The sequence below is a fragment of the Macrobrachium nipponense genome, chromosome 31 (genome assembly GCF_015104395.2).
Source record: "Macrobrachium nipponense isolate FS-2020 chromosome 31, ASM1510439v2, whole genome shotgun sequence".
NCBI classification, from domain to species: Eukaryota; Metazoa; Arthropoda; class Malacostraca; order Decapoda; family Palaemonidae; genus Macrobrachium; species Macrobrachium nipponense.
The window spans coordinates 11,978,292-11,998,742 of record NC_061093.1 but is presented as its reverse complement, the minus strand read 5'-3'; the positions used below and the strand labels follow the sequence as shown (position 1 = coordinate 11,998,742).

General features: G+C 37.8%; 1 protein-coding gene across 3 annotated transcripts in view; it reads left to right on the top strand.

The window, feature by feature from the left end:
- LOC135206635 (matrix metalloproteinase-21-like) overlaps positions 1-20,451 on the top strand; it is a 106,314-nt gene that overhangs the window by 69,023 nt on the left and 16,840 nt on the right. For all 3 annotated transcript variants that reach the window (XM_064237976.1, XM_064237977.1, XM_064237978.1), the window contains exons 7-9: positions 13,714-13,859; positions 14,170-14,435; positions 15,276-15,400. In XM_064237976.1, coding sequence (XP_064094046.1) covers positions 13,714-13,859; positions 14,170-14,435; positions 15,276-15,400 — 537 coding nt within the window. The remainder of the gene's footprint in view (positions 1-13,713; positions 13,860-14,169; positions 14,436-15,275; positions 15,401-20,451) is intronic.

Below are 20,451 nucleotides of genomic sequence, written 5' to 3'. Positions count from 1 at the left end.
ACAGTTGTACTGTGAAACAAATGGTAAAATAGAGGTTGGATAGCAAGATGTACGAATGAGAATATGATAAGAGGTACAGTAAAAGGAACGAAAGGTATTACAGCTAAAGGCCCAAGGCAGGCTGCAAAGAACCTTAAGTAATATTAGCCTACAGTGTACCGCATGATGCGAAGAAATACAACGATTAAGAAATCATGAGACTATCTTTCCTCTTTGGCGACACAGTTCCTCACCAGCGAGACATTTTCAAGATTAGGAAAGCACGGGAGCCTCCAGTTTCATATCTGTTCTTGGTGAGAGAGACGCGAGGCAGATTCAATCGAGAGATTATCATATTTATTCACAAGTTCCGATAAGAATTACTGGTCGTAACATGGCTTATTGTGGAACAGGAGACTCTCCATGTGAAACGAGACTTCTTTTCCCTTCGTTTTCTAAGAGGTTTAAGCGTGTATTAATCCAAAAGTCATGTATCTATAGGTTTTTTTAACGCTTTTTAGGAGAGAGAGAGAGAGAGAGAGAGAGAGAGAGAGAGAGAGAGAGAATTATTTTGTCTTATACGTTGTCCAAACAGTTTAATACTATACAACTTTTCACACACACAGAGAGAGAGAGAGAGAGAGAGAGAGAGAGAGAGAGAGAGAGAGAGAGAGAGAGAATTGTTTTGTCCTGTACGTTGTCCAAACAGTTTCAACTTATGTTTATATTTTTTCATATACGTTTTGCAGATTAAGCAAAAGGAGTTTCCCTTCGTTTAACTCCGTATGGAGGTCTCCTTTCACTCCATAGCCTATACAGACATACCGTCAATACCTTATGCATTCTATAACGCCTATTCATTACACAAAAATCGCTATAACTACATACATACCTAAGCGTTCACCTCTCTCTCTTTCTCTCTCTCACGCATTGCAAAGCGCACTTGTTTCCGAAGTCAGTCGTCTGACGCACGTACCTTGCGATGATGACTCGAAGGTGACAGCCCCCGACCGGCCTTCATTAACGGCGCTAACGAGCGCCGAGCCAGCGCAGGATCAGCTCTTCCTCGAGAGGCGGTGACAACGAGGACCGTATGCAGAAGACGCCGCGTTCTGAGAAATGTCCATCCTCCTCTTCTTCTTCTTCTTCTTCTTCTCCGGGGACCATGACCACCTGCGCAAGACCACAGCGATTTAAGACTTCTCGAGTCATGCTTTCCGTATGCAAAAATTTCGTAATAAAAACTAGTCAGGCCTAAACTTTCTACCGAAACTTTTCCACGTTTCAGCATTTTCAACGCTCGTTTAAAACATAAAAACATAACTACATTTGCTTTTTCTAAAACCAGCTCACCGAGAATAAAACCTCATCACATGAAAAGATACATAAACATATATGGATTACTCACACGATGGTGACCTTCAAACGACCTTCGCACGTGTCTCTGATACTGCTTGCTTCCTTTACTGCCATCTTTACCCAATAAAAGGTCTTATCTACAATGCTTTGCATCCTTTTTTACCCTATCAAATTCATCAAAGTCCTCTCTCTCTCTCTCTCTGGAAAAATATTTATCGAAAAGTCTAGAAATATAAACGACTTTTGGATCAATAAGTGATGAAACTGTTTGGAAAGCGCAAAAGAAAAAGTAATCTCCCTCTCTCTCTCAAGCATATAGAAAAAACTATAAATATAAGACTTATGGATTAATGCATGATGAATCCTCTCAGAAAACAAAGGAGAAATGATGCAACAAAAATATCTCGTATTTTACTTATCGAAGTAAAAATCACGTGGAATACATTTCAGTTCCCCTGTTACCCGAAGATGTTTTCCACGAAAATACCCCCCCCCCCCACCCCACCCCAACTAAGAGCCACAAGAGATAAGAGGGTCAACACCTCTCCTGTTATCAGGGGAGCCACTATAACCTGGCTCTTCTTCTGTCACACCCTGCCGAGATGAAATAAGCAAGCCATTTGCCCTCATATCTACACCTTAATGGACCAATTGGACCTTAGGAAAAGGAAAATCAGCTGAGACACGTCCCCACGCTTTCGTTTGCAATCGCAAGAACTCTCTGACGCTAGGAGGATTATCTCTCGGAAATCATTTCCACCACTTACTTCTAAGAAGGTGAGAGAGTCGAATAATCAGGTCTCGTTTCACGAGGGCTAAGTGTGGTCAGATAAGGGTGTACCTGTCTCGGAAATAACCTGGCACGGGATTCTGAATCACCCCATGGGACAAAATTAGTTTAATTACGAACTGTTCAGAGAAGAAGTGAGTGAGCGTCGAAATATCTGGCTGCATTCATACACCAGACGCAAGCAATATTATCAAGACCAATATTCGATATAAACTTTATTAATACTGAGTGACGATCGCTTCGGATCGCTTCGGAAGACTGGCCATAAAACAGGAGCTGCGCTTAGTGTAGAATGATCATTATAATGGTCCGCTTTTCAACAATGATGATAGTAATATGTAATTTACATACAAAGTACTGCTTAAAACTAAGTTATCAGGATGTTATCTACCAGTTAAAAGAGGGAGGGTTTTGTTGCTACTGCAAAGCATTAAAGATATTTTGATGAAATCCGCAAAACAAATATATTGACGTACAACTGGTAACAGAACTTTTATATGAATTGAATAGCTTATTCCCTTGGAGTTTATAATACCGTAACACTGATATGAGAGAGAGAGAGAGAGAGGAGGAGAGGAGAGAGGAATGGAGAGAGAGAGAGAGAGAGAGAGAGAGAGAGAGAGAGAGAGAGACTCTGAAGGTCAGGTTTCAGCAGACTATACAGCGAATGTTTTGATGATGATTATGCTATTCAAGGTTACGGGGTCCCACCTACCATAGCATTTTCGAATGAAAACAAAAAATGAAAATTAAAAAAAATAGAAAAAAAAATTCACCCCGAGCTTTTGCAACGTGGACTTATGAACCCTTCAAGGGGAAAAATAATGACGTTGCAATCACTTAATATTTACCATATGCCTGTTGCTGGCATGTCTAACGTGGGACAGTCCTCTGCAAAACGACTGTGATGACGGATGGCGGAGGTGTCTGACAAAACAGCAGGACGAAAGAACGGACGGAAGGAAAGGCTGACGGACGGACTGACGGATGAAACAGCGGACGGATGGACGGACAGATACAGACACTGAAGGAGAAACAGAGACAGACTGAAGGACTGACTGACGGATGAAACAAAGGACGGACGGACAGATAGACAAACTGAAGGACAGACTGACAGGCGGACAGACACACATCCAACGTAAAAGTAGACACGCGGGATGTGAAATGCAGGAATAAAATACATAAAAAAAAAATACGTTGCAAATCGATTCCCACTTCCAAAGAGAAAATTGAAAATGAAAGTTATAATGCAGAACGACACGATGGAAATGAGAAAGTCGTTGAAACAAAGCAACAAAAGATGGTACCAAGGGAAAATGGGAGCGTCGGGCAGACGCAGCTATTTTGATTCTTGACAAACTGCTAATGAAACTTCCACCAGCTAAAATCTCCTTCCTGAAATAACATAAAACAAGCGTAAAATGTTTTCTATACAGCGTATAATGCGGTCTAAAACTCTCAGCCCCAGCCCCGGCATGGTGGTGGCCTATGTTCACAGACGCACGATCATGCCTAAATTTAACCGTAAATAAAATTAAAACTACTGAAGCTTGAAGGCTGCGATTTGGTATGTTTAATGGTAGGATGGGGGATGATCAAAATACAGACAAACATGAGACGTGAAACCAAATAAATCACATATCTGTGTTTACAATGAAAGGAAGAGACACGGAATTTTTTTTATACAAGTCTCACCAACGAAACAAATAAATAAGAAGGGACAGGTGATAGAATTGCCAGAATAAGAAAGGAAACGTCAATTAAATGGCCATTATTGTGTACACGCATCCGAAGGCACAATTCATACGTGTGTGTTGTATATATATATATATATATATATATATATATATATATATATATATTATATATATATATATATATATATATTATTATTATTATTATTATTATTATTACTTCAGTAGCTTAAACCTATTTACGAGGAACAAGCACACCAAGTTTTCAAAGAATATTGGTTTCAACCTCCCACCGCAGACCCCACATTGCAGCAGTAAATGATCACGATACAGGGCCAAAGACTTTTCATCTCCATGGGGGAGGCGCGAACCCGCGACATCTGAATGGCATTTCATGCCACAACACTAACCACCATACCAGCGAAACAGTAAAATGGATTCAGACGGTACGATGGAAGTTAGCATGTATAGATATTATTTCTCTTTACCAAACAGTGGCATCACAGAATGGTTGGTCATAAAAAAAAGATTCCTTAAAAACAAAATAAAACTATTCGAAACCCATAAAACGGCACTGAAAGGAATGTCACTATGTTTAATAATATAACTATACACAGACAACGTATTAAAATTCAACATTTACAAAAGAATACCCAATGAAAAGTACAACATTTGCCGCCTTTCAACTAACACTCGAAGACTTAACAAAAAAAATACAGGAATGCTAAAAATATCATTGACAATAACAATACATTAATGCCAGAGCAAAAGATCAATTGAATTCCCAACAAAAAATGGTGTGTGACATGAAGTCAATTCATCTTTATGAAGACAAGAAAAACAAAAGGAAAAATTACAATCAGAATTAGACAAAACATTTAATCAGGAATGTGCTTTAGGAATGAACATAGAATTTAGGCCAAAGGTCAAGCACTGGGACTTATGAGGTCATTCAGCACTGAAACGGAAATTAAGCGTAGAAAGGTTTGAGAGGTGTAACAGGAGGAAAACCTGATAGTTGCACTATGAATCAATCGTTAGGAGAGGGTGGAAAGTATTATGTGTACAAATATATTTAATTATATAATAACAGGAGGATATTTAACATCTTGTTTAAATGAGGTCCTGTTTAATTATATTAATGCACATAACAATTGTGCAAGTGAGTAAGGTTTTATTATTATATATATATATATATATATATATATATATATATATATATATATATACATATATATATATATGTGTGTGTGTGTACAAATATATTTAATTATATAATAACAGGACGTTATTTAACATCTTGTTTAAATGAGGTCCTGTTTAATTATATTAATGCACATAACAATTGTGCAAGTGAGTAAGGTTTTATATATATAAATACATATATATATATCTATATATATATATATATATATATATATATATATATATATCTATAATATATATATATATATGTAAATATACACTAAATATAGCCCTTAGCTTTAAACCAGTGTTTAATGAGCCTTTCAACTTGAGACGTATCCTGTTATATATATATATATATATATATATATATATATATATATATATATATATATATATATATATATATATATATATCTTGTTCACTTACACAATTGTTTTGTGCATTAATACAATTAAACAGGACCTCATTTAAACAAAATGTTAAATGAGGTGCTGTTATTATATAAAATTGTATTATATCCAATAAAATATATATATATATATATACTATATATATATATATATATATATATATAGAGAGAGAGAGAGAGAGAGAGAGAGACGAGAGAGAGAGAGAGATCCAGTAAAAACCAGTAAAACCCAGTTCTACTGCAACCAAACTCCATGTCGAAGATACGACCATTGACCTCATACCACACTAACAATCCGTGATTGAGCGAACGTCGATATAAGTAACAGATCCTGGATGCTCCTTTCTGACTATACTCGGCGGTCGTTGAGATTTCAATCTCAATTGATCGTTGCTCGTGAGAACATTCCATCTGGAAAGCTACGCACTGTTGCAGTTCTGTTCTACAGTCTCGCGTCTGTAGTCAGTGAGAGAATATAGAACTTCGGCCAAAGACCAAGCACTGGGACCTATGAGGTCATTCAGCGCTGAAAAAGGAAATTGAGAGTAGAAAGGCTTTCAAGTTTTAACAAGAGAAAAACCTTGCATTATGCAACAGTGATTAGGAGAGGGCGGAAAGTAAGATGGAAGAAAGGGAATACGAACGGAGGTACAGTAAAAGGAATGAAAGGAGTTGCAGCCAGGGGCCGAGGGTACGCCACAACGAACATTTAGTACTGTTTAGTAATACCTACTGTGCACCATGCGAGGTGCACTGACTACACTCACCCACCTGTAACGGAATCTGCACAGTAACAGTACAAATCATTGTAAGTTCATTAACATTAAGGTTAAAATGAGATAATTGGAACTTTTGTTGAATAACATTATACTATGAAGAAATACAATTAAAAATGTGTAATCTGTACAAATCACCAAGTTAATATAATGCAAATCATTATTGTAATTATATTTATATTAAGGCCATAGTAAGAAACTTGTCCCCTGACCCAATTCAAACTGTGGATGAACCACACTTTACATAATCTGACTAATACTCAACTTTCTAAACTATTCCCCGTCAGTTCTAATTAAAACTGGGGAACTACCTTCCTGCCATTGTGGGTGTTACTATTCGCAATTTTAATGGCGACTATTACGAAATGTTTATTTTCCTATCCATTTTTCTAATACTTTTAAAAAAAGTGTTTTATGTACTTACATTATTCCAACCATATTAACACTACTTTTTCTTATTTAACTCCGTTCCTCTTAACCCACCCCCTCCCCTTTTCTCATCTCGTTCTATTCCTCACACCCCCCACCCATGTGCTGTCCGGTCTGAGCAGCCTTTGCGAGTCGAGTTTCTTATTTTATTTTGTTTTTATGACTGACGACAACCGCAACGACGGGAAACAAAAACAGAGGAACAGGGACGCCAAGACGATCTGTGATGACAAAACGTCGACGTAAACCCAAAGCGACAAAAGCAGGCTGCTAACTCGTCACATTTGCGACAGACCGCTCGTCACTCACATTTGTCACCGCCTTTTCACATGTCTTACGGTATTCGCCCTTGCTCTGTGTGTGTGTGTGTGTGTGTGTGTGTGTGTGGTAGGGTGGTTGGGGATATGTGTGTGTGAGTAATGACTCCATACAAATTTTCACACTAGAATTCCCAAAGTCAGAGATTTTCGTTCTAATTCTTAGGAATCGTATACGATCATTTTGCAAGTGACAATGAACAATCTTTCGGGTAAGACTCAGATTAATTCAGCTAATTTAATTAACTTCACGTTAAAAAAAAACCTTTGATCATTTGCAGCACAATATATATATATATATATATATATATATATATATATATATATATATATATATATATATATAGATATAAATATCTATATATATATATATATATATATATATATATTATATAATATATATAATATAATATATGAATATATATAATATATATATATATATATATATATATATATATATATATATATATATATATATATTATATATAATATATATATAATATATAATAATATATCCTATGAATTAGATAAAAACGACGTAGAGAAAGAGAGAGAGAGAGACAATTCATTTCCTTCATCGGTCAACAAATACCAGCCAACGAACGTCACTTCGCGCTTAGCCAGCGAACAACATCTTCGACCTTTAGTGCAAGCGACAAACGCCCCCCCCCCCCCCCCCACCAATTCAAACGCGACTGCAGCCATCATCACGAGACAATTGGCTGACGATGCGCCATCAATTCTCTTGGGGGTCTTACTTGCATTACCTATTTTTTTCGTTTTTCTTGTCTACTCTGCTATTATTAGTTTTCTATAAAAGAAAACTATTGTGCCGGCTTTGTCTGTCCGTCCGCACTTTTCTCTGTCCGCCTTAGATCTTAAAAACGACTGAGGCTAGAGGGTTGCAAATTGGTATGTTGACCACCCACCCTCAAATTATCAAACACACCAAATTTCATCCATCTACACTCTGTAGTTTATTTTTATTTTATTCAAGGTTAAGTTAGCCAAAATCGTGCTTCTGGCAACGATATAGGACAGGCCAACACCCGGTCGTGGTTGAAGTTTTATACAGCATTATACCGAGACCACTGGAAAATAGGTCACCGGAGGATAGGTTTATTGCTGCATTGCTACTTGTTTATCACTGGTCCAAGAAGCTATTAAATAAGAATGAGATAAATAGTTAAAATATGCCTAAAGATGGCCAATCGGTAGAAACGAATAAGTATAAAAGTTATAACAAGTCTACCAGACGACGTAGGTCTAGTGTGTAAATTAAGCAATCGGTAGAAGCGCATAGGTCTAAAAGTTAGGAGTCTCCAAGATCCCCTGTCTATCGCACGTACGACGAAGAAAAGTGGAGAAATCACAACGGTTTCCAAGTTAAAATAGGTCTATGTAAAGCTGAAATAAGCTTTATACTTACTGTGTCTAAACTCTGCATTCAAATCTCAAAATGTTCCAATCAGGATCCCGGTTCCAATAAGCCTTACACTAGCAAAACTTAGCGGTTACTGCGAAAATGCTGAAAGTTGCAAGCAACAGGCACATTTGAACGAGGAACAGTAGTTTTCTTGCTAAAGTTCAAGATGGCTGGTGATGACAGTCGAGCGAGTCGACTAAATTGTCGAACCAGCCTTCGCATCAATCAGAAGCCGCTTCGACAACTGATACTTCAGGAATTATTGACGTCACAGACGATGCCCGAAGCACTTGGTGCGCAAGAAAGTGAGAGGACTGATTGCGATGAACTTAAACAGGAATCCAGAATTGGGATATAAAATCTAGACCAAAGGCCAAGCGCTGGGACCTATGAGATTATTCAGGGCTGAAACGGAAATCGAGAATAAAGTGGTTCTAAAGGTGTAAATGGAGAAAATCCTCGCAGCTGCACTATAAAACGAACGTGAGGAGAGTGTGGGCAGAAGAATGGAAGAAAAACAATATGAACGGAGGTACAGCAAAAGGAATTAAAGGGGTTGCGGCTAGGGGTCGAAGGGACGATGCAAAGAACCCTAAGCAATGCCTACAGTGCATAGGGTGAGGTAAATTGATGGCACTACTGCCGGTTCCGTCTTCTAAAAACAATTATGAAAACAAATGCTTATTCTGATCAGAAATGCCTTACCTGTCCACAATTGAAACATTATAGTAAAATCAGACTATGACTAAACAGTCCTCAAAGTAATATAGGCATTTTAGAGCTAAAATTATAGATGTTACAGTTGAAATTAAACCACAAATTGGATAACAAATATATATTCAAAACCACACACAGCTCCAAAGCGTCAGGCTTCCTCTTTTAGAGTTCTTAAATATATTTTTTCTCTAATGTGTGTATGTGTGTTGTTCTTCTGTTTTTTTAAGTTTTAAAGTTCGATACAGATCTGTTATCATCTGAAGTTAGATAACAGATTTGAAGTTAGAGTATTTTCCAGACCAGAAAACTGCATCAAGGCTACATACAAAGTAAAAACAATTAATGGAAAATGAAACCCAGCCACAAATTTCAACATTATGATTCAAATCGCACACTTCCTTTCATTTTCTGGCAAGGGAATCCTACAGGATACGAAAACGGACAAAAAAAGTATATACACGAAATATCTTCGCCTACTTTCTCTTCACCTAAACTGCACATTCCTGTCTCAGCTGTCATGAAATCTACGACCTGAGAAGCCCCTCCCCTTCCATCAACGCCAGTGTAGAGCAATGACCCATTCCAAAGGAACTATTATTTACCAAGGAAGGGGCGCTGGTACTCGGCAGCCCGGAGTGCCAAGTGAAATTTTATGGCACTGCTGGGCAAAGGACACAATAGGGCAGGTCCTTAGGGAGGGCAATGCGTGTGATGGAGTGGTTTTCACGTGTCAGGATTAAACTGGTAAATTGTTCCCTCTCTTGGAGAGAGAGAGAGAGAGAGAGAGAGAGAGAGAGAGAGAGAGAGAGAGAGAGAGAGAGAGAGAGCAGTCCAAGTGATGTAAGTTACATGAAGGAAATTAAGAATGAAGACTAAAGCATATTTTGGTTACTGATATATATATATATATAATATATATATATATATATATATATATATATATATATATATATATATATATATAGAGAGAGAGAGAGAGAGAGAGAGAGAGAGAGAGAGAGAGAGAGAGTGAGAGAGAGAATGTTTCAATTGGCTGCTATAAACCATGAACTATGAATGAAGGCTACAGCATAATTTGTCTACTATAGGAAATACAAAGAGTTAAATAAAAAATGGGAGAGAGAGAGTGGAGAGAGAGAGAGAGAGAGAGAGAGAGAGAGAGAGCTACCATACTATTCCAGTCTCGCAGAGAACCGTAAATTCCTGAGGTATGAAATAAGAGGGTGAAAAGTCCTTAAACCTATCAAACGGTGTTTATTTTGCTCATAATGGAACCGATCTCATGGTGATTAATTTAAAAGTGACTTCTCAAGTGTCAAAAAGAAAGAAAGAAAAAAAAAAGTCTTTGCTGCATACATGCATACGTCTACACTGCATGTATTGATATACACCATAGTATATATATGTATGTATGTATATATATATATATATATATATATATATATATATATATATATATATATATATATATATATATAGTAGTGTGTTGTGTTGTGTTCCAGCATAACTCTAAAATACATTGAGCAATTTCAACCAAAATCGGTATACATATGACTTACAATCAAGACGAGAGTGCTGTTGGGTCAAGACATCACAAGCACCAAAGGGGGTGGGGGTGTGGAAAGCGCTTCCCTGAAAAGGGGCTGGTTTTGCCCATAGACTTAGTAACTAAATAAACTCTGCGAATTTGTCATACCGCATTTCGGTATACCTACATACTATGACTTACTGTGGGGTTGGGGGGTGGGGGGGTAGAAGACATCACTGATAGTTAGTGCCATATGGGGTGGGGATGCGAAGAGGGCAACATGTGAAAATAACCGAAAACAGCATATATTAGTTTTTGAGGTTACCTAGATCAGTGTTGTCCAAACTGGGGTCTGCGTACCCCAACATAGATCATGAGGGTGTGTGACAAACAAGGAACACACACACACATACACACACACACAACAAACATCCTATCAGTGAACATCAGCCTCACATCTCACATTAAGTTGTGTAAGTAATTTTCAATCATTTTGTTATTAAATCATCATGTTTATTTGTGTAATAAATTTGAATTTATTGACCAACACTCCTATAATGCAGTCTTTTCATAATTAATATACTATTTGCATGATTATCCTAAATAAAACTGAGTTTGGTCAGCCATAGTGGGCGGGGCGGGGGGGGGGGGGGGGGTGGTGGGGGGGTACGTAACAGTAGGAGGTTTGGACAACACTGATCCTAGATGAATGGTGATACTCCCAATGCCCTTTTATTCCAAGTTGAGCCCCAATAGGAAGCATAAGTGAGAAGGGGTGAAATATAAAAAGTAAAAATGCTAGGGAATATAACTGAAACAACTATCTTCACAGGAGAGAGAGAGAGAGAGAGAGAGAGAGAGAGAGAAGAGAGAGAAGGAGAGAGAGTTTATCAGCTGTCATTCAAAGTTTTCCAGACAGCACCAGGTTAGTCAGCTAGTTTATATATATATATATATATATATATATATATATATATATATATATATGTGTGTGTGTGTGTGTGTGTATATATTTGTATGTATCATAAACGTGTGTCCATTTATACAAATATATATTTATATGCATATAGTAAATATGTGTGCAAATATATCTACATATATATTATATTATATAATATTATATATATATATATATATATAAGATAAAGACTCCAGAGACGAAATAACACAACAATCACAGGCACATGCATACTTTAACTGCTGGATTCTGAACACGAAAACTGACACAACATTAGGCTTATCAGCTGCTCTTCAAATACCTTCAAAACTTCCCGGACACTGAGACCCATCTTTTCCAAAAACATCTTTCACTCTGTATATATCCACGTATTTCTGCGTCTTCCCTTCTTCCTCTGTCATAAAAACTTTGAATCAAAACACTTCATTCCATCTTCTCAACTGTGCTAACTTTTTGACCGCTCTTACTCACCTCCATATTTCATACCCTTCAAGTTCTGCATATGGCACATATACTACAGAGACAGTTCATCCCGTTGTTTGACTCCCAAATACCTATACGAATCAGCTCCTCCTCCCCTCCCCCACCATTCTTCTTCAGTCATATCAATATTCACTGCTCACTCTTCCCACTTTTAAACTAGCTGGCTTGTTTGTTTGATTGTATGGTGTTTGTACGTTGCAAGGAACCAGTGGTTATTCAGCAACGGGACCAACGGCTTTACGGGACTTCCGAACCATGTCGAGAGTGAACTTCTATCCCCAGAAATACACATCTCTCACACCTCAATGGAATGCCTGAGAATCGAACTCACGACCACCGAGTTGGCAGGCCAACCGAGGCGCTCCGCATGGTAGCTGGCGCCGTGGCATGCCACTCAGATGTCGCGAGTTCGCGTCTCCACCATGGCAATGGAAAAGCTCTGGCTCTGTATCACAATGTTACTGATGCAGTATTTGATCTGCGGTGGGAGACTGAAACTAACATTCTTTGGAAGCTTGAATTTCAAGTCATTAGTCCCTTTGGTGTGTTCGTTCCATATGAGTAGGTTTCACCTTCAGAATAATAATAATATATTGGAAGGAGACCCCCTTTCAAACAAGTCTTATTGAAAGATATTGCTGCATCAGCTGCATTCAACTTGTAAATAGTCTTCTCTATTTTACTAATAATAGCTTTCTCTCTGCTATTACAACTGGCAAGGTATTGCGCCGATATTACTCATCAGGAGCAGTCAATTTCAGGGATAATTGTTACAAATTTATTTATTTGTTACAGTAAATGAACAACAAATAGGTCAAAATATAAGTTAATATAGTGGCCAACGTTTCTCTCGGTTCATCCGATATAATAATTAATAATAATCTTCCTCCTCTTCATATTTACTCTCACTGGCAAGGCTTTACAACAGCATATAGCACAAAACACACTCGTTTCATTCATAAAAACATATTACGGGTTACATAACATTTGAGGCCCCAAAAAAGCTGCAATGTTTTATGCCAATTTTAACTTTCTGAAAATAAAACTATTGTGGCCCCTTTGTCTGTCCGCATTTGTTTGTTAGTTTGTTTGTTTTTTCGAACTTTTTAGTCCGCCCTCAGATCTTAAAAATGACTGAGGTTAGAGGCTGCAAATTGGAATGTTGATCATCCAACCTCCACTCATCAAACATATAATTTTTAACTACAGCCTGTAGCATCTTTGAATAAAATTAAGATTGACTTTCATAATTACCCATTTTAAACATGACAACCTCTAGCCTCAATAGTTTTTATTTCATTTAAGGTTAAAGTTAACCTTAATCGTGCGTCTGGCAACGATATAACGCAGGCCACCACCGGGCCGTATTTAAGATTTCATGGGCAGCGGCTCATACAGCATTTTAACGAGACCACCGAAAGACAGATCTATTTTCGATGGCCTTGGTTATAAGCTGTACTACAGTAAACTCGATTGCGCCGAAGAAACTTCGGAGCACTGTTTATGTGCTTTGGATGTGGTCATTGTCATAGCAATGATACTACTGCTCTTTGGCCACGGCTTAACTAGCTGACGTACTGCATTCATTTAAATAATAATAATAATAATAATAATAATAATAATAATAATAATAATAATAACTATTCTCATTTCTCTAAGGAAGCCATCTCGGATGTGTCACCGAATTCGACGGCTTAGGCGGGGAGCTGAGCCACGCCCTGCGGGACGCCCTCGACGCCCAGATCCACATGGACGACGACGAGCACTTCACCATGGATTCTGAACACGGCATCAACCTCCTAAAGGTCAGTCCGGGTCATTCCCTAAAAAAATTGGGACCAGTAAATTTGTTTGAAATATATTGACATGATAGGTATAATTCCCTGCGGAATGGAATGGAATATAAATCTTAGGCCAAAGGCCAAGCGCTGGGACTTATGTCTCTCAGCACTGAGAGGGAAATCGAGAGTGAAAAAGTACAAGGGGCCGAAGGGACGCTGCAAAGAACCTTGAGTGCCTACAGGGCACCGCGTGGAGTGCGCTGGCGGGTATTCTATTTTTTAGATCACTAGTCCTATACACTTGATCCTTCTCTCAACCGTGACGTCATACCAGGTAGCAGTGCACGAAATCGGACACATCCTAGGGTTGGGCCACGAACTACGGAACTACTCCATCATGTACGCCATCTACGAGAAGATGCTCCCAAACAAGGGCCTGGAAATCGGGTGGGAGGATCGAAAGCTGATCCAGAGAATCTACGGGAGTTGCATCGGACGTTTCAACACGGCCCTGGATCTACTGAGGTGGCGTCCCGACGGATCGCTCTCTTACAACACCTACTTCTTCAGGGACGAACACGTTTGGATGTACGAGAACAGGTGAGTGGGCGCCCTTTGTTGAAGTACGGAGGGGGAAGGGGCTCTATCTCCCTCTATATACAATATTTATATATTAAATTCTTGGCTCTTTTTAGGATACGCTTGTCACTACAAAGCCTGAGGATTCCAAGTTCAAAGAAATTTGAAGAAATTGTGATGTCTGGTACTGGAAACGAACCCAGGTCCCATAATGACAAAGAGGTCCGGTCGGCAACGCGACGTCTTTGTGATTATGTGACCTGCGTTTATTTCCCGGTACCAGACATCACAATTTCTTCAAATTCTTTGAACTTAGAATCTTCAGGCTTTGTAGTGTCAAATGTATTAAAAAATGAGCAAAGTATTCAAGAAGTTAAGAGGGCACTGTAACTATAACAATTGCATATATATATATATATATATATATATATATATATATATATATATATATATATATATTATATATATATATATATATATATATATATATATATATATATATATATATATATATATATATATATATATATATATACTTAAATACGTTTCCAGTAAAATTAATTTCAAAGGGAAGACGTAAGTGACTTTTCTTACTTGCTCGTGATTCTGTCTTCGAACTATTTAACCTTAAAATCATAAAAACAAACCACAAATACTATGTAGCATCTCTTTTAAAATTGTTTCTACAGCCAACGGTTAGATTCTGCTACAGTTCTGTGCCGTAGAGACGTACTTAATTCGGCTTTTTAAATATGGTTTTCACATATGCTCTTGTTTTTCCACTTGAGTTTAGTGCAGTACAAGACAATGCTCACTTCAACAGTTCGTGAATGACAGGCGGACGCTATTATTTCCCTCCAGGTACAATAGAACGCGCTTTGGCGATCCCCAATACATCGAAAATGACTGGCGTGGCCTCCCAAACGGCATAGACGCTTACACACACATCTGGACGGCAACTCGTGATGTTCATTTGTTTTTCAAAGGTCAGTGATACTTTTAAAGTATATAGCTATATATAAGTATATATAATATATATATATATATATATATATAGTATATATATATATATTATATAATATATATATTGAAGGACGTAGTAGGGAAAGGCATCCTCATTCCTTAACAGTTTATTTCAATGCCAACGTTTCGCGACGAATTCCAAGTTGCATTTTCAAGGCTAAAAATATATAAAATTTGCGAACATTAACACTCAAATTAATTTAATTTATATTAAAAATGTAATGGCAACAGCTTTCAATAAAGTAAAAAGTTAAAATTAAACAGTACCTTCAAAGGCAAACATTATAAGTAAGGGACTTCACTAAAATCTTAAAACACCTTACTATACGAAAGAAAAAGCAAGACTAGCAAAAATAAATAAAAACAGTGAGGCAAACCAGTTGCCCAAACTATGCTATAACAATTATATATATATAAATATATATATATATATATATATATATATATATATATATATAAAGTACATACATAAATTATATGTAGAATCTAGCTGTCAGTTTTTACCGATTATGCTTTAAATAATCACAGTAGACGCAAGTGACTTCATTAAATAAGCGAATACCACTGTAAAATGTTAGGCAGACAGCCAAGCGCTTTCGTCTTTACTAAGACACTATCAAGGAACGAATGACAATCACTTAGTAAAGACGAAAGCGCTTAGATTTCTGCCTATCATTTTCCTGTGGTATTCGCTTATTTTACCGATTATATATTTATTTCTGAAAGCCATACCGACCTCTAAACTTCAAGATACGTATCTCTAACACTTTAGTAGATACAGTTGTAACTACAAAATCTAAGATCTTGTTAATCTATTCCGACGCACACACGTATACACATGCACACATACAAATACAAACAGATGTCGCCGAATGGGACGAGACTTTGAAAAGCAAAATATGTTACTTAGACCTACTTAGACACAGTGATGCAATATAACAGAAAAAAAAATAGTACTATGCAACTTTACCCGTGATTGTCATAAAACTACTACACCAAACATTCTCTCTCTCTTATTTACACTTGCCGATCTGATAAAAACGTCACAACAGAAAGATTTTGCTTTGACCTTAATGAGAAGTTAAGGTCATATTACGATTAGGCTACTTCTCTCTCTCTAATTTACACTTGTCGATCTGATAGTCACAACAGAAAGATTTTGCTTTGACCTTCTTAATGAGAAGCTGTTAAGGTTATATTACGATTACTTTTCTCTCTCTCTCTCTTTCGTCAAGGAAATCTTTTTGGAACGAAGATTCTAACGACTGCGTCCTTACATCCTTACATCTTGTTCGGGTTGCCCCAGGTCCCTCAGTGTGAGGCACCTCACTGAGGAAAACAGTCAATGTTATGTTCGCGTTTCCTATGTGGGAATTAGTATAATTAAAATTTAGGCCCAAGGCCAAGCGCTGGGACATATGAAGTCATTCAGTGCTGAAAGGGACATTTTCATTAAAAGGTCTTGATGGTGTACAACAGGAGGAACACTTCGCAGTTCCACTATGAAACTATTGTTAAGACCGGTTGGAAAGTAAGACAGTAGGAAGGGAATATGAACGGAGGTACAGTACATGGAATGAAAGCGGTTGCAGCTAAGGCCCGAAGGGTCGTTCCAAAGAAACCTTTGGTAATGCCTACACTGCACCGCGTGAGGTGCACTGATGGCACTAACCCCCTATGGGAACGTTGCCTATGTACCGCATGGTATCTTGGGAATACAGTATTTTCGTGGTGTTCTTTGTAACGAATACTGAAGCCAAATACACAAGCTAAACCATGACTGATTTGAATGACAGTATGCCAGAATGTGACAGTCCAGTTTACCGAATGAGGATAATTTAAATACATCTTAGTTTAACCAGACCACTAAGCTGATTAACAGCTCTCCTAGGGCTGGCCCGAAGGATTAGATATTTTTTACGTGGCTAGGAACCACTTGGTCACCTAGCAACGGGACCTACAGTTTATTGTGGGATCCGAACCACACTATATCGAGAAATGAATTTCTATCACCAGAAATAAATTCCTCTGATTCCGCGTTGGCAGAGCAGGGAATCGAACTTCGGACCACCGGATTGGCAGCCGAGCTCGAAAACCACTCGTCCAACGTGGAACTATCCCGAATGAGGATAAGGATAATGAAGAAGAGGTCCCACGGTACAGCCTCATGAAACTAAACGGGAAAATCTACTTTTGCAGCATTACGCTTATAAAAAAATAAGGATAAGTAGTCAAAACGTCTTCACAAACCACGAATAAAATGAATATATTCTCGTACCACTTCGAACAATCACGGTCCCTGAAGCTACAAACATCCAAACCTAATATTCTAATAAATCTGAAACAGAACGGTGTGGAATATGATGGGCTGCTGCCTCAAGGCTTTGTTTGTTTATATGGTGTTTTTACGTTGCATGGAACCAGTGGCTATTCAGCAACGGGACCAACGGCTTTACGTGACTTCCGAACTACGTCCAGAATGAACTTCTATCACCAGAAATACAAATCTCTGACCCCTCAATGGAATGCCCGAGAATTGAACTCGCAGCCACTGAGGCGGCAGGCCCAGACCAAAGCGACCACGCCACTGAGACGCTCCTCAAGGCTTTGGATAAAGTTGTTAACTTGACGAATTAAGCTGTGAAAACGATAGCTTCATGTGCAACCCTTCAATCCTTTTACTGTATCTCCGTTCATAATCTTTCCTGTACCTTACTTTCCTCAACCCTCTCCTATCAACTGTTCCATAGTGCAACTGCGAGGTTTTCCTCCTGTTGCAACTTTCAAACATTTTTATCATGAAGTCTTGGTATTCTTTAAGTGCTGCCTAAGGACAAATAATCACGTACATGAGCATGGTACACAAGACTGGCTAAACTAAAGTCATAAATTTTGCCAGAGTTCAGTTGCAAACCCTTGGCTTAGCATTTTAACACTTACATGTCCTTTATGAATTCTTTTTAACGCTAGTAAACTTTTCGTATCGATTTCGAATAGACCAGATATCTGCAACAAGAGATGGATCACAAACATATTGTACTGTGCCCTCTTCAAGGCCAACAAGCAGCCAGTAAAGACTAAAAACAATCGAGGACACAGAACACTCCCCTTCGGAACGTCAAACTTGATAGGACACGGCTTAAATGAAAGTATCAACGACGGGATTTGTGTCCAGTAAATGGTCCATTCGAAAAATTAAGAAAAAATCTCAAATCATCTATTTTCATACATTTCTCTAACCCTCTCCTCTCAACAACTTACAGAATTTAGTAGCATACACACAGCACTGTAATAGACACGTATGTATTCAAACAAAGCAAGCCTTTATCTTTTCGAGTTATATAACAGTAATATATTTGCGGTTTTTTCGTTCATCCCGAAAGTACGAGTAAGCAGCCAATGAATCCTTACGGTGCGCCCACACAACAAAAAAGTGTCTTAGGAGAAAGTCAACTTACAACACACATCATAAATAGTTCGTATAAAAGTCAACGACTTATTTGTAGTCTTAACCAGAGTTTTAAACGATCTGCCAAAGATTCGTTATCCCTTGAGGTAGCTGACTTGTTTTCAACCTGTGTTCAATAAAATGCTTTACAATAGTGTGGCCGCAACGTTACAGCTACTAACTTTACGACTCTTATAAGAATATTGCTAAACACTTACAGAATAATCAGGTTCACCAAATACCAGGTCAGCCTAATTACTGCCGACCTCAAGATATTAAACGAATTATTTCTAAGTGCAACGGGTGATTCTGAAAATTTAATCATCAATGAAAATAGTCCTGTGTACAAAGAAAATCAGTTTCTTCTTTCATAAAAAATCCTAAAGTGCAGTGTTACCATACACCCTCAACCACAGACACAAAGCAAGGTGAGGAAATCAATAAAAACACTGTTATTTTACTTTAACTCATCTCTTAATTCACTTATTACACAGATTAATCATTTATCACTGACTACTTATTTTCTTAGTCACAAATTCAGTGATTAATGAAGACCTAACATAGTTTCCAAACACACTACCTTGCAGAATACTATAAGACTTGCTAGGCCTACCATAGGCTTATTTGAAAAAAACATTCAACAAACACCAACACCGCCCCAGTAACCTGCAAGGCTGTGAAAAAAGATCAATTAGGCCTATATTAATATCCCATGGATGAAATTCGTTGGATAAAAAAGGTATCCAAATCACTGTTCTAAATACAGACACCGACTCTATGAAACATATTTGTATGTAGTCTTAAGTAAAAATTGGAATAGAGTTTTCTGTCCGGTGGTGGACTCAGCCACGGACCAAGAAACTCAGCTACGGTCCGGTAGCGGCCCATGTTGTTGGTAACTATGGTGCTGCCAGAAGTACGATTATGACTAACTTTAACCTTCAATAAAATAAAAACTACTGAGGCTAGAGGGCTACAATTTGGGATGTTTGATGATTGGAGGGTGGTTGATTAACATACTATATTGCAGCCCTCCAGCCTCAATAGTTTTTTTCAGCTCTGATGGTGGACGGACCGACAAAAGCCATCACAGAGTTTTCTTTGACAGAAAACTAAAAAGCATTTGCGTAAAGGGCTTACTAATCGACTTGACAACAACATTACAAATGGAAAGATGGTAGTTGAGATACAAACAGCTGTTGACTAATGTTAAGGTTTTCGGGGTTTCTTTTAACTTTGTATGAGCATTGACAAACCCTTTGCTAATCCTTTACCTAATGCAACAAGGCGTGATCCGACCTCCAACTTATTCGGGACCCGTGCAAAATTTTCCCCTCACACATGAGTTGTAAGCATTATATTCTTAACTTCTAAAATAAATTACAATGTGCTCAAACCTACGGTCAAATGAAGCCTGGTTTCACCAACGACAATTGAAACAAATACACTATATTTTATTAGAAATCATTTTTCTGTACTGTTTAACATGCACATTATTTAGTTTTTTAATTTTCGTTCTGATAAATAAATCATAAATATCCTATCCTGAAATTCCTATATCTTTAA